The following is a 15,368-nucleotide window of genomic DNA, read 5'->3' as shown; positions in this document are numbered from 1 at the left end:
CCCCATGCCGCGCCCCGGGACCGGGGCTGTGTCAGCGGGGAAAGGCGGAGGGCAGCGGCTCTCCCGGGGCCCCGAGGAGCTCCCCCTGGCCGCACGGAGCGGCAGCGGGGCCCCGCGGGTGGAGCCGGCAGGTAAGGCGGCCGCGGGGAGCCGGGGGGTGGCGGAGGGGGCACCATTTTCCAGAGGCGCGTCCCTCACAGAGCCATCTTGAGGCGCGCATCAGCCAGGTGGGGGAGAATCCCCGTGTCCCTTTTGGCTTTCTCCTTTGTTAGCCGGAGTCGTTTGCCTCACCCAGAGCATGTTTCAAGTTTGAACTCATGAAATCAAAGCGAATTGTAAAGGAGCATCCTCACCCCGAAGCTCAGTGTGTGCCAAAGGAAGCTGTGTGCCCTCCCCGTCGTGTGGGAGTTCACTTGTGTCCAGGCTCATTCAGCAAAGGGAGACAAGGCAGAAACAGACTTCAGTGTGGGGGCTTAGACCCATGAGGCAACCGCTGGACAAAGTCGCCTTCCAGATGGGTTAATGTTGGCAGAGCACTTTGATTTTTTTTAAAGCACCGTGTTACTTCCAGGAGGCACGATGTGAAGTGCTGCGGCTGACGCTGCAAGAAACACTTTCCCCACTTTTAATCATCGTGAGCCTCCACAGCTCCCCGTGAGTTATCTCTGGCTGCCCTACATATTTTAGGCAGGCTGCATCAGAGAGATCTTTAATTAATCCCAGGGAGAAGCACTCGTCTGTGCTAGTGAACTAGATTTTCCTACTCTAACCTGCCCACCATCCCGGCTGAGCCACAGGCCGCCCAGGAAAATCCGTCTGGCCTCTCTGTTCGTTACTTGCTTGTTAGATTTCCTGGAGAGCCCCCTCAAATGATTTTTTTTTCTTCCCTATTGAGATAAGTTTCTTGTTTTCTGCAAGCTTTTGGAATTTCTCAATAGCCATAAATAAGAGGCTTAACGCATTCGGTTAAGGTTGTGTGAGCGATGGGTGGGAGGATAAAGGGGAAAGGCATAAAGATCAGAGAGTAAAGAGGCAAGGGAAGGAGACATCCATTCCTTGGCCTGAATGGAGGGTAGCCCCTTCTGCTACAAAACCCATCCACAAAGAACTGAGCCGAGATAACCAATTTTCACAGATATTTTCAGCAAGCCAGTGTCTTCTAGTCAGTGTTGTGGGGGTTGTCTTTGAAACAAGGCTTGAGTGTATCGTTGTGTGAATTGATTTTACTCCCGTGTTTTAGATTCAGAATGATTTAAGCTGAAAAGAAGAAAATCTTATTAACTGAAATCAATTTTAATCTTCTCTTACACTTGTACTTTCTTAGTCACAAAGGAATGTTCATTTTCTTTTGTTGGTAGCATTAAAACATGTTGGTCTGTCACTACATGCAGCCACAGCAGTAAAGTCAGTAAGCAGAAGGCTATTCCTTTATGTTATTCTATAAATGTAATGTTTGGATATGTATTGGGAAGCAGTGTCTGATTAGACAGAAAATTCTTAATTTTATTATTATGTTTTAACGTGCAGTATGTGTCACCTTGCATTTGGATGAAAATAAATCGGCATTTAAATCCTCAGTCTTCACTTTTATTTTTTTTTGATGCTAAAACCTGCTTAATTTTGTTTCCTTGATGTATCTATCACCTAAAAACATTAACATTCCAAATTCAAAATGGCACATTTAGAAAAAAGAATGCATCAGTAGTTGCTTTTTTCCAGTTGTCAGCCCTTCAGAGTTGTGCAATTAGCACTTCATTCTTTAGCATCTACTTTTGTATTTATAGATTGACTAGGAAAGAACTAGCTCTCTGTTTTTTTTTTTTTTTTTCAGCTCCCAGATTGTGTCTCAGCTTTGAATGAACTAGTTCGATTTGTTGAGATGAATGGGAAACTCTGCATTTTCAGAAAAGGCTACTTTTGTCAAAGACAGATTTTGTGCTTTGCCAGCCTATGGCTTAGCTATTCAGCTGATGACATCTGCCAGTCCAGCTCTCTGCCATGCTTTAGAAGTCCTGGCAGCAATATTTACTGCTTTAATATTCCTTACAGCCTGCTGTCCTTTGGGGGGGTTGTGCATTCACCCTGTTTGTGCCCCCCCCATATCTTGTAATCCATGTTGGCAAGGGGGAAAGTCTCCAAGTTGTTAAATACCAAACTGAGGAGAGAGACAGATGGCTCCAAACAGGAGAGAAACCTCTGTGGCATCCAAATCCCAGGAGAGGTGTCCCTGGGACCAGCAGTCTCGCAGGGAGGTGAAAGCAGAGGAGATTTAATGAAAAGCAACCTAGCGCTACATATAAAACCTTAAGGTCAAAGATGATTTATGACGGAGGGTTTCTGCTAGTTAGCCTTGAAGAAGATCAACCTGCAGCTCTGGCTGCTGCTGCTTTCCCAGGCCCCACTCCCATGGATGCTCCAGGTTTATGGCTTTCTTTTCCTGGAATACCAAATCGCACAAAGTATAACAGCAATCCTTTTTACTCCCTATACAATCCCTATGATTATTACCAGAAATATGAGGGTGGAGCCATAACGTAACGAAAAAGGGTATGAGTTTCTGTTCCCATACCTCTCTGGACTCTCCCATGGGATTACACCAAAGGCCTCCCCTGAAGTCCCTGGCACTTTCGCCTCCTGTCTGTGCATTCTCTGCTGTGGCTGGTTTTCCTTTTCATCTCCTCTCACTGGTACGTGAGAGCCTTTCTATTTCATGACTTCTGCCTTCCTGGTCAGCCCCATCTGATGGTTAGTTTCCCTGGCCAATTCATCTCCTCAGGGACTTCCCCACCGGGCAGATACTTTGCTCGCAGGGATATCTGGAGGTACGTCAGTCTAAGTAGGAGATAATCAGGATTTCACTAGCTTTCATCATTGCCTGTAGGAATTTCATTCCAGTGACTTAATTTAAAAAAAAAAAAAAAAAAGGAGATACTGAAGACAGGCACCATACTCAAAGTAGAGTTTGTAGTCAGGGCAGATGTAGGGTATCAGTTTGGCACCGGTACACGGGTACATGTTCTAAATAATCACGCACCCCACTGACACTGTATTAATGATGCTGGAGCATTTCCTTGTCTGCAATTGAAAGTGCTGCGTCCTTAATACCCTGGCATCGTGGATCTGTATCTGCACTTTTATCCGATTGCGAGTCCCCTGAGCCAACTAATTCCTGCTGCAAGAGATACTGTCTAAGTATCTTAGATTATATTTACTGTGCAATGCATTAAGCAATCCTGAATCACTCCCGGGGGACCTTCCAGTTCTTGCTCTGTACAGTTTGGCTTTTCAGCAACTCCTGGGCTGCAGCCAGGTGTTAGAGGAAGCTCTGATCTGCAGCCCCTGAGCATCTGACCCAAATAAGAACTCCAAGGTGCGGTTTTGTGTCAGGATTTTTCAGATACCTTCTTCCCGTACTGGATTTAGAATTGGCTGTGTTTTCCATTGCACTGCGTGGCTCCAACTCCTTGCTCTCGAATTGCAGGTTTTGCTCTTTGGGGTCTCCTCATTTTCTCTGAGTAAGGCACTGGCGTGCTTGATTTTCTTGCAGCAGAGAGCAGGGCCAGGAGGGAGAGGGGACCAAGACACAGTCAGGCATCTTCTGAGTAGGAAGGGATGGAAAAAGAGCCTGAGGTGCTAATGCAGGATCCTCGTTTTTAGTTACTGTAAAGGTCAGGCGGGAGTCCAATACGCATTAAAACATCCTGGCAAGAGTGCTGCATGAGTTCCTAAGGAAGGGAAACGGAGATCTTGTGATTCTTTTACTGAAATAACATTTACTCTTTTACTGAAATAAAAACAGATGCGCTGCCAGGTCCCGGGCTGAGGGCGTTGCTGTGGAGGCGGGACGCTGCGCTCACGTTGGTGTGACCGACTGCGTTCTGCAGCTCCTACGGACGGCACCGTGTAATACAGCAGGGTCCTGGTGGATGGGAAGGAATTGCAATAGGCACCTGCTGGTTCGAGGTGCAGGATGACCCACTTTGGGCAAATGCAGAAGTGAGGGGTAGAATAGCGGAAAAGAGAGAGAACACAGCTTTGCTTTATCATCAGGATCTTTTTCCTAAAAATGTAAGCATTTCTGTTAAGTTTATTCAAGCCTGCTTTGGAATCCACTTGAATTGCTTTGAGGATTTCAAGCCATCCTTCAAGGCGTGCTCCTTTTAAAGTCTTGGTTGTCTTTAAAGACTCTTATGTACATGCCACTCACAGCAGTTTTCCACAGAGTATAATAAATGTAAGGAAACAGATCTCATCCCTGGAAGCAGTGGGAAACTTTGAGTGATTTGTCTTCATTTCTCATTTAGCAGTCTGGACAAAGAATGTGGAGACAAGGCAGAGACAGCGCTTCAGACTTTAGCTCTAAAAAAAAGGTAGACCAGCAGTGTTTGGGAATTCTGAATAAGTTAGCATGCAAAAAAAATTGACTAATTTGTTTAGTATAAAATTAAAATGCACAGCTGTTCTTGTATGCCATTTCTCAGACTTCAGTAATACTGATCTAGACAGCATTTATCATTCCCTGACATTTAGAAAAGTTACGGAACAGCAGAGGGAAAAAAAAAGATCTGATTCATAAAACAGATATTCTGTAAAATGCCCTTGACTTTTAAAAAAAAAGTCATTGGAAATGTCATCCAGAAACAATTTAGTGATGCTTTGGAAAGCTCCTCTTCACTACTTTTATTTTTATTTTGCCTGTGTCTTTGGAGTACCACCAGCAGGCATTTGGGTGCCTCACACGGAGGACGAAGGACTGCAGGGAGAGCAGCGCCCCTGAGCCACGCAGCTTGGCAGCGGAGCTGGTGAGCCCTCGATGCCATCCCAAGGCATTCTGTCCGTGCTGAACTGCAGCTTCAGCGCAGGCCGTCCCGTGCTGGCCAGGCTCTTGTCACCACCTGTGCTGGTCCAGGAGCTGCTCGGCAGCCTCAGCGTGGGGCAGCACGAGCACCGAGTGCTGACAGCGAGAAATGAATGACTGCGTTTGCCGGTTATAACTCGGGACTGGGCAAAATTGGGTCTGGCTGTGCCTGACTGCAGATTGTGTGGCTTGCCCGCTCTTCCCTTTGCTTTTAGCATCCCCACATCCTGATGGTCAGCTCCATTACCAAACCCATGAAGGTTTTGGTGGAAGGGGTCACCTTACGGTGTCGGACTCGGTGCTTTTGGCCGTCCAGCTTGGGGGCTGCTCCTGCTTGGATGCACACTCAAACCGTGGCCTTTTTTTCTTGCCTCTCTCTCTTTCCTTAAAAAATAAAAGTGCTTTGAAGCTTGTGGATTAAACAGGGAGGGAAAGGTGGGTGTGATCTATGAGCTTTGTTGCTTCCTTTCTCCTATTTTGCTGGCAGGCCACAGGCAGGTGTTTTTCTTTGTGCTTCTGCTATCATTGCACAGACACTTAAAGCAGCTTGCTATGGGCTGCTGCTGTAAGGGTTTTTTTCCCCTCCCCTTCCTTCAACATTTCTTCCTCTAGTGGTGGCTGCGTGGTGAACTTGATGAGGGGAATTAATCTGGCTGAAAATAACATTTTATTTTCTTTTAAAATGCAAAAGGCTTGTTTTCAGTGAGATAAATCCCCCTGTCAAGTTCACCGCAGGCTGCACAGACACTAGCACTGGTAGGGAGGAGCTGTTCCCACCTTGCCTTCTAACGGATCATTCATCACAGCCTGTGTATTTGCTGGATTCAAGGAACTGTAATCTAATTTGAGCTATTTCACTGTGAAATGGAGACAGGCATTGTTCCCTGCTTCAGCAGGGTACGGTGAGGATGCGTATGTGAAAGATCACGTCAAATCACTGAGGTAAGTCCTACTGTTCGTCCCTCTCCCAGCACAAGGTCTGAATTAAATGTGCTTTCTTATATAGGTCTTGCCACCTATTTTTGTAGGGTCTGGGGCTGTATATCCTGCATCGGACCAGTGCATTTTGTCATAACATTGATTGGTGACAGACAGATCTGTCCCAACAGCTGGATGCCTCTGATACCATCCATTTTTCATATGTACAATCTGACAGCAAGCAGATAAGCCCTTTAAAAATACTAGGGATTGGAACTAATCCTTTGGCTAACGTGCACCTAAGCAACACAGATGCAGGCACAAAATCAGAGGAAAGGTTGGGGATGGGGAGTGGGGAGGCTTTGGAGTGAATGAGGCAGGAGGAGGGGGACCTGTGGCTGGGGAGCTCTCTCTCAAGCTAGATGTCTAGGGTAAATTTTCCCTGATCTCTTCCCCATCCTGTGGGTAACTCACAGTGCTTCTAAAGTACCGGTTGCTTTTTGTTCCTGCAGCTAACCCCCGCGTGATGGGAGTGAAGACACAGTGCCAGTTCTTGTTACGTGTTGTACATGTTATGTGACTATAAAAATAAAAGTTGATGCTCCTCACTGCTTACAGTCTGCATTTTTTCCTCTCATGTCTCCTCTGAGCAGTCGTAAAAAGGTTATTTGTGCAGTAGCAGGGATTTGAGATCAAGGATTTTATTAGCTTGGGGGGAGGCACTTCCTTCCTGTCTGCGTTCAAACCGGATAATTTCTCCTCTGTTAGCAGCAGCAGCAGCAGCAGTCCCTGAAAGCCAATGGAAAAACTTCCTTTGACCTACATGGTGCAAGACCAAGCTCTTAGGCTCCTGTTTTGTGTGTCAAAGATTAATGCTTGGGAAGCGTAAGCAGCAGTAGCTTTCCTGCATAGTAACAGAAGACTTGGCTTCTAAAAATTCTTCTTCAGCGTGTTTTTGCAGAGCTGCCTCCCCAGGGTTTTCCATCTGTTTTCACACAGAGATTAATATCAAATTGTTTGGCTAATAAAACGCTCCCTGCTATCTCTCGAATGTCACCATTTCTTTTCCTTTTCTCACACGGACAGTTAGGAGATTCTGCTCTCCCTCTGCGCTCCCACCTGGAGACAGTCATCACTCACATGTCCTGCTTCAGCCCCACAGCAAGGCTTTTAAGGGGTCGAGATCTCAGCGTATGGCTGAAAGAGTTGGTGCCATGGGTGGCTGTGGTGTGCTGCGGGCTGGCCTCATTCTTACTGCAAATAAAGAGCAGAGGAAGAACACGCTTTGTGTCCGCTACTGGGATTTCTGCAAGAGACCAGTTTTTGTTGGAAACCACAGAAAATGTTCTCAACAAAATGGGCCGGGGGTGTGAACCTGTTTGACTCAGCAGCAGCCCTGAGGGGTGTGAGGCTGATGGTGGTGTTTCAAGGTGCTGTCTTCAGAGGGTCAGGACCAGGAGAAAAGAGGAAACATCTGCTGTGAAAGCTTAAATCAGGAAGGATCTTTGTGATCTTTTAATACAAGTCAGACTTCCCTACATTAACACCTCTTCTGGTCAAGTACCAGTAACCAAGATACCCGGTCCAGATTTGGAAGTTGCCTTGACGGTACAATTCTCCGCAGCCCCCAGAGATGTACGTCGAGGGACACCTACGCTTTGTTAAAACACCTACCTAACGTCTGCTCTGTATTTGTATGTCGGCTTTTTATCTTGCTCCATCCTCCTCTGCTGGATTCGAGGGATCTTCTTCACCACGTTTTTGTTCCTGATGTAAAGCACACAGATCTGATGAGTATTCGGCATCTTGCCTGACTGGTGAGCGCAAGAACTGGACGCAGATTTCCAGTAGCAATCCCACCTGTGCCAAATTGACAAATAACATCGCGTTGCTCCTCGTTGCCTGGCCAAAACTGACGTAGCCCTTTAGGCTTTGACATTACACCAAGCACTGACATTAGGTTTTCAACTACTGTGAGTTAATGAAGGTCACAGCTAGATAAACTTCGTAAAAACAAACAAACACAAATCTTTGCTTTTAGTTTTGGGTTGTTTTTAAATATTACTGGCAAGTTGTCCCCTTTTCAAGGCGGTGTGGGCTGAGCCTGGAACTACAGCCAGGAATTTTGGAAATCTAATCCCAAATTAACTTCCATGTCTCCAGACTTTTAGTAGGTCATCCCAACAGTGATGCTTTCAGCTTCTCAGTGACTCCAAGTCTTTTTTTTTTTACCCCATTTGCAGCAGGGGAAATTTGCTGCTGTCTCAGGGGCTTGCTAGGCTTAATCAGGTGATTTTAGGATTTCATAGAGGCCAGACATGAAGTTTTATGGCTGATGCAGTGAAGGGACAGTATTTGCGGTAAATTCAGTATTTTACAGAGCTGTTTTCCAGCATGTCTGCAAATCTAGGCGTACGTTTTTTGCATGGCAGGTGTGAACTCGGATGGCAATCCAAACAGTCTGTTTCCAGCCATGTTGCAGAGCTGGCCAAAACATCCCTGTGCCCAGTGATTTAGGATCTGACTTCTGGGATGTGCCGAATGATTTTGGAATTCCGTTTTATGTGTCCTCTGCTCACCGGGGAAGATTTATTTTCTGTAATGCAAAAAATAATCTGAATTGTTGATTTTTTTGAAAACCACACAAAGCCAACTGGCCGTAGCCTTCAGATGAAAGCGATACAGGTAACAGTTGTGTGCATCCGTGTGTGTGAGCGTGCGAGGCATAAGCAGTTGACCTAAAGTTCTGCAAAAAAAAATTCAAAACAAAGCAGTAAAACCTTATAACTGGGAAGATGGGGACCATAATACCAGATCTAAACATGCTCAACATTTTTCTCTGTTCAAGTAAAACAATTTCCCCGGCATTTATTGGGCTATACATTATGATAACTGTGTTTCTTGGTTTCCTCTTAAAGACACGACTCAGATAATAGGCAGAAATTTTATTATTGGAATATATATATAAAAAATATATATATGGATATATACATGTATATATTGATATATATAAATTTCTACCTATTATCTGAGCCGTTCAACAGAGCTCTTCAGGGTTGTTAAAACATTATTTCTTGTACTTAGACGTGTACCTAAATACTTTATGAATATTTGGCAGTTGTGTTTGTAAATGTTACGAAATCTGAGAAGCATTAATCCCGTGTTTTGTAGGTTCAAGGAGCAGGACTTGTCTGCCTTGATGCGTGTTTAATCACGTGGTGTGTTCTTAGGCAGCATTCCCATAGATAACTCTGTCACTTGGTATTAGTGGTAGTTTTGCTTGAATGAGCAGAAACCGAGTCCTTATATCTGTTATAAATATTTACGAAAATTTGTTGTTGTTTTTTCCCTGCACAGTAAGGAGGCTGTGCTGTGGTTTCAAAATCCCTCCCCAGTGAAGTCATCTTAATAGCAATTTTCCTTTAAATCTACTGTATACGTTGCATTTTAAGGTTTGACAGAAGTGCACAATGCTAAACTGGTAGGGTTTGAAATCTCATTCATTTTGACATCATTTGATTGCTCTTGGTAACATCCTTGCAAGGGGCAGTAAATCAGAAGACACTCAGAGCTCGAGAGGCTGGCACCACCAGAGCTATCAGAAAAGGCCAGTCCTTTAAATTATTCAGCTTGATTTTTGTCTGTCATTTCAGTATTTCTTTTTCACATCAGCCAAAACCATTGTCTTCTGCTTGCTTCCAGCATTGCAGAGGAATGTTAAAGTCACACAATAAGCTGTGCTTGTTTAATCTCTTCTTACAAATGTTTTAAACTCTTTCCTCTTCAAATAGCTTTTTTTATTTTTTAATATTTAAAATCGGAACCGAAGAATCAGGATTAGGTGATATGAGAAAACATGCACCCATGGAATAAAATTGATGTGCAGGACAGTAATGAGGATCAGATCTTCAGATGACATTTAAACCAGTTGGAAAGTAACCCTTTAAAGAAAAGTTATGTCATTTTTTTTTCTGCTCGGTGTGAAGCAGACACTTTTTCTGCCTTCTCTCTCATTTTAGGCTGGGGATGGAGCGCACAGTTTGGATGTCAGCAGTGGGACATTTTACCAGAACAAAGCATCCCTGGGACCGTTGTCTAATCAGTGGCTTCTAAGTGCAGGAGCTGTTAGCCTGGAAACAAGCCCTACAAGATGCCAAGTGAGGTGCTTGAGAGCAGCAGTGGGATGGAGGAGACGGTGCAGAAAGAGAGCAAGTCCGGGACCCACAGCCCTCGCCACAGCTCCGCGAGGAAGGCGGTGGCAACCACGGTCACCTTTGATGGGGAAGCCACTATGGACCGAAGGAAAAAGAAGAAGAAAGAGTCCCGTCCCGAGTCAGTAATAGTGTATCGGTCGGAGAACGAGAATAAGGTGGAAGAGGAGCAGGCAGATGAAGAAGGAGGGGAGAGGAACTCAGAGGAAGGCTCAAAGTTTCTGGGTCAGTCCTCGGCAGATGGTACGTATCCCTGGGAACATCCACTTCCCATAAACCTTGGTGTCACTGACAGCCACGACAGATTCAGGGAAGAGGTTGGGGTGCTTGCTGCCATTTAGAAACGCAGATTAGGAATACCTGCATTCTGGGAAATCCATGCTTTTTACACCTCTGCTTGGATTCATGAGATTTATTGAGGTAGGTTACAGAGGCTGACGGTGGGAGCTACAGGCACAGAAACACAGGGTCCCCTTCCTCGCTCTGTGGGTCCTGTGCGGACCCCAAACAGGAATGCAGGGCCAGGAAGAGGGGATGCAGTGGCAGGGCCACCCTTCTTGATGCCAGCGTGAGCTGAGCTCAGCTGGAGGTGACTGTGGGACCGCCAAGACTGCAGGCAAGGAGAGTCTGAGTTCATAAATGAAAACAAAAAGCACTACAGCCTGATTTGGGGTGGCTCCTGCAGTTCTTTGCAGATGTAAGTCATCGCCCTGTGCTTCGTTTTAAATGTATGCCCTGGTTAGGGATGATCCATAGTTCTGAGCATACTTTATGCCAGTGATGCTGTGGTCAAGCCCCAGTCTGTGCCTGAAACAACTGCCTGTTAAGTGAAAGGATGGCAGCAGATGGATTGAGGGGCTCTACCTGTGCTAGGGAGCTTTACTCATTATCTAGGATTTGCTGTTTGCCTTCTGCTTGCATAATCTCAGCACAGCTTCCTCTTTAAGACTGATTATTTGGCAAGGTCATCGTAGGCCATCTCAGAGCCACTTTCACTTCTGATGTTTGTCCTGGCTGCCCTCGGAGGGAAGAAGTGTGTGAGACTGGTCCCGTGGCTAACCCATGAGTGAGCTCTGTGGGCTCTGAAGGGTTTAATGCGAATGCTCACTCCTGGTCCTTCAGCCACCCTGGATTCCCCGTGATCCTAACCTCAACCCTCACGCTTCCCTGCTGCCTTCCTGTTTGTGTGGGCCACTTCAAACCTCTTGCTTTAAGAGCATGACAAATTCCTTGGAGTTCCTTCACAAGTTGGAATTAAGTCCAGAAGGAAGCGTATCTTTGCCCCACAGACGAGTTTACACCCAGTGCCACTGCAGGGACCATCCTAAACCAAAAAGTGTGATCTGAACACACATCCCAACACTTTCCTGTTGGGTGCTGTTCTTGATCCCTTAAAATGCAAGTGTAATTGTATGAGACTTAGCGAATATGAGACGTTGTGATATTCTAAAGATTTAAAAAATAATTTGGATTGAGATACAGTGCAAATATGAAGTAGAATAACAGCTATTCAAGTACACCTCCATGGGTGCATGTGCTTATTCCAGTCCTAGAGCCTTATTCATATTTAGCACATTTACACCAAGTATCCCTGCTGTTCAGGAATAAATCTCTGAGGGTAGCAGGGAAAAGAGGCTTACTGGTTTTTAGTCAGTTGCTCTGTCTTGTCTCTTTCCCATATGCTCCTGCAGCACTTTTCTTTCATATATTGTCCCCAGTACAGATGTTGGTGTCTTCTCCCTTGTGATTTCTGTCATCTCATTGGCTTCTCTTCCAATTTCTTCTGCAATAATTGTATCTATACTGCACTGGTTCTTGCATTCCATCTTCTTTTTATTTAACTATTACTCCATCTGCACTGATTCATTTCAGGGTCTTTGGGGATTTACATAAAAATACTCCACAAAGAAAAGAAATCTAATGTGGATGAGTTTATCTGTGTTCGTAGGTGTCTGGAACATGCCTTTAGACAGCCGATACGTCACCTTGACTGGAACAATCACCAGAGGAAAGAAGAAGGGTCAGATGGTGGACATCCATGTCACACTAACAGACAAAGAGCTGCAGGAACTGACTAAGTCAAAGGAACCTCCTAAAGAAGACGTACTTGAGAAGAAAAAGAAATGTGATGTTGGGCTGGACAGGGGGCCCCACATCATCCTCTGGACCATTGTCTGCCTCCCCGTTATTTTCGTGGTGTCCTTCGTGGTTTCATTCTACTATGGAACCATTACATGGTACAACATTTTCTTGGTATACAATGAAGAGAGGACCTTCTGGCACAAAATCACCTTCTGCCCCTTTTTGATCATCTTCTACCCAATTATAATCATGGTTGTGTCTTTTTCCCTAGGCCTGTACTCGGCTGTGACCCAGGTATCATGGTCCTTTGCGGACTGGTGGCATGCTGTCAGGGATATGGAGAAGGGCTTCTGTGGCTGGCTCTGCAGCAAGCTGGGTTTGGAAGATTGTTCTCCGTACAGCATTGTTGAGCTGCTAGATTCTGATAATATCTCAGGTAGTCTCTCTGGCAAGAGCTCTGCACAGGGTGTTGAGACTTCAGCAGTCTGAGCCTTTTTCCTGACTATTTTGGTCATATGTGAGTGGTTTTCCCCTAGGAAATAACACAGTGATTTTATAGATATATATATACATATATTTAAACACAAATAAAATATCAGGCTGGGAGTGCTCTTTAAATGTCACAGAATGCAAGTGTGCTAGCTTCACGTTGTGTTTGTGGGGAGGTGCATGGCTCTCCAGTGATTTGTCATCTGTTTTAGCTAATTACAACTTTGGGGAACAGTGAGAAAACCCAGGGCTGTGGGGCTCAGGCTGTTTTGCAGGTGACAGAGGTATATGGCGAAAAGACCTCTTCTGTAAAGTTAGACTTCACTTTTAGAGAATAGGACATAATAGAGACCTGCCAACCCAGCGAAAAGAAGTCTATATGCAGGGGATGAACTTCAGGAGATCGGAAACTCATTCAGAAGGGAAGGATAAATTGCAACATTTGTGATGTTCCTGCAGTTTTCCTAGATCCTTTTTCAGTTCTTCCAAAAAAAAAAAAAATGCAAAAACCTTTCAGGTCTGCTAACTGCTGAGAAAGTGGCACCTCAGTTTAGGAAGGTGGTGTTGAAGATGCTTGAGATGGGAAAGTCTCACTGAAATGGTTGTTCCATTTTTCAAGTTGCTGTTACAGAGCAGACGCTGAACCATCCTGTGCAGAATGGGGCCTCTTTGAGCCTGAACCTCTTAGCACCAGTGCAAGCTGCATCAGTGCCACCGCTCCAGAAATCTGCTCCTCCACCCCCTGCCTCCTACTTAATTACATGGAAGAGCAACAGATTGTACATCCTCCTCCCATCACGTCTCATTTTCGTAATTGACTTCCCTCCTTTTGGGACTTTGCGTGGCATCTTAGCGGGCTCCCAGGCTGGGCTGAGGTGGCCACCATAGGCCAGAGAAATTTTAATTGTCTTTTTAAAAAAAAATCACAAGCAGGAAAGTTTTTGTCTGAATGGAGCATGGTTGTTGAGGTCTCAGCCTAAGGAGGGCACAAGGAAAGGGAAGGAGAGGTTTAATGGACTGTAACGGGGACTGAGTTAGAAATGTCTGCAACATCACTAATTTCCTGAGCGCTCTAGTTCAGCTGGTGCTGCTAGAAAGTCTGCCTCAGCCCCAGCCCAGAGGGGCCCACCATTTGCATGCGTGTAGGTAGCTAGTTCATAGTGTGCCACTCATGTCTGGATTGGGGTTTCACTCCCCTGCTAGAAGGGGAGCTGCTCGAGTTTTAGGGTGTCAAAGAGAAGCATTGGGAAACTGGATTTCACAGGAGCTAATGCTTCATATCGCGTTTCAAGGATGATCCCAAGGCGACACTAAGGGAGCCTGCGATGGATGAAGTCCATTGGATGCTCTGGGCCTGACACTGAGAAATAAGCGAAGTTCCTGCTGCATCCTTGGTCCGTCCCCTTCTGAGATGTCCAGCCAAAGAAGCCTCTTAGAATTACCAGTGTGAGCAGTGTGCGAGCCAAATAGAAAGAGCTGGCTTGGCCCTACAGCTTACCGACAAAGCAGAGGTGTCCCTGTGCCCAGGTACAGCCAGGCTGCATTTGCTACTTCCTTATGCAGAACTTTTACTGACGGGGTCTCTAAAGGCAATGGCCAACTTCCAGCAAAAAGAAAAAAAAAAAAAAGTCCCTAGCCTGCGAGGCAATGGGAAGTAATTCAGTGGGGTTCAAAGATGACCTGTGCCACTGGGACCAGTTCACTGGGAGAAAGTTCAGAGGGTGAGAGTTCAGCTGTCACTGCCAAACAGCAGCTGTTCAAGGCTGAGCGAAAGGCTGGGGTCAGTAGCACAACGAGCCTTCAGCTTACAGAGGGTTTGAGTGGTAAGTACAGAGCGCAGCTATGTGAAACGTCTGCTGAGCTGCAGGATTGCTTTCAGGCTTGCAACCAGCCTGCCAGAACCGAGACAAAACCAAATCTGTGCCTCTTGCTGCTATGTGAACGCAAAGGAGCATCCGAAGAGGTGTATTCCCCCCTCTGTGCCATGGCAGCTGTGCTTCTGGGTATAGAGAAACCACTTGGAGTCCACCTTTTGGGGTACAAGCTGGAACAATCCATCGTGTGTTTTCTACTTCATTACATATTCAACCAAGCTTGCCTCCTCCTGATGAGATCAGGGTGTTCTGCCACTGATTTTGATGGGGGCTACTTTAAGCTTGGGGTTAGTTCTGGTGCTATTTTTAAAAGTTTTATTCAGACTTTTCTCAAAACAACTCTGGATAGCTTTTTCTCTTGCCTGTTATCCATTGGAGCTCTTTGCCTGCTGCAAAATATATAATCATAATCACTTGTTGTAATAGAAGAAAGCACAAGTTTCTGTCTTGTTCCACCTTTGCTTTCAGAAACTCACAAATAATTTCTGCTCACATGCCACTGCCAAACTGCAGGGAATACCAGTTACTTGATTGTTGAGTGTGTTTCTGGCTGCTGTAGTCTGAATTTTTTTTTTAAATACAGATAGTGTGTGTTTATTGATTGTTATTTTTAGTTGCATTTTCCCCATCCTTGCTGGCCTGGGTGGAGAATAAAGATGGATGTGGCTTAGAAGAGTACACTCATGCTTCTGCTTGACTTTGTGAGAAAAACTGTGCTATGGGGTAAGCACTGTTGTTCTATGCTGATAATTGATTTCAAGTCATTATCTTCAGAGACACAGCTTAAAGTGTGTCTGAAATGGTTCTGTTTCACCTCTTAACCTGTGCTTATCCAGAACAGTCTTATCTCTGGGCTCTGTTTTGTTTTTACTTCATAGCACACAAAAATGATTAGATTTTGATTTAATTTCGCCTACTGGGTATCTGACTTTAGCC

General features: G+C 45.4%; 1 protein-coding gene across 2 annotated transcripts; it reads left to right on the top strand.

The window, feature by feature from the left end:
• The first annotated feature begins 14 nt into the window (after window positions 1–14).
• On the top strand, window positions 15–15,110 carry TMEM169 (transmembrane protein 169). 2 transcript variants are annotated; one of them, XM_084523027.1, is made up of 4 exons: window positions 15–131; window positions 9,796–10,230; window positions 11,936–12,224; window positions 12,341–15,110. In XM_084523027.1, exons 2-4 carry the CDS (start codon window positions 9,927–9,929, stop codon window positions 12,477–12,479), a joined length of 732 nt encoding a protein of 243 aa, XP_084379153.1. In that variant the 5' UTR covers window positions 15–131; window positions 9,796–9,926; the 3' UTR covers window positions 12,480–15,110. The 2 variants fall into 2 exon arrangements, with proteins under 2 accessions (XP_084379153.1, XP_084379152.1); XM_084523026.1 differs by having other exon boundaries at window positions 11,936–15,110.
• The last annotated feature ends 258 nt before the right edge of the window (window positions 15,111–15,368 follow it).

The sequence above is a fragment of the Aythya ferina genome (genome assembly GCF_964211825.1).
Source record: "Aythya ferina genome assembly, chromosome: 6".
Lineage (NCBI taxonomy): Eukaryota > Metazoa > Chordata > Aves > Anseriformes > Anatidae > Aythya > Aythya ferina.
The sequence above is the reverse complement of the archived record's forward strand: the minus strand, read 5'-3'. Positions and strand labels throughout refer to the sequence as shown.

Coding starts and splice junctions, on each gene's coding strand:
- TMEM169 (XM_084523026.1), top strand. CDS start 9,927: ATGCCAAGTGAGGTGCTTGAGAGCAGCAGTGGGATGGAGGAGACGGTG. Junction 10,231..11,935: donor GGGTCAGTCCTCGGCAGATG/GTACGTATCCCT, acceptor CTGTGTTCGTAG/GTGTCTGGAACATGCCTTTA.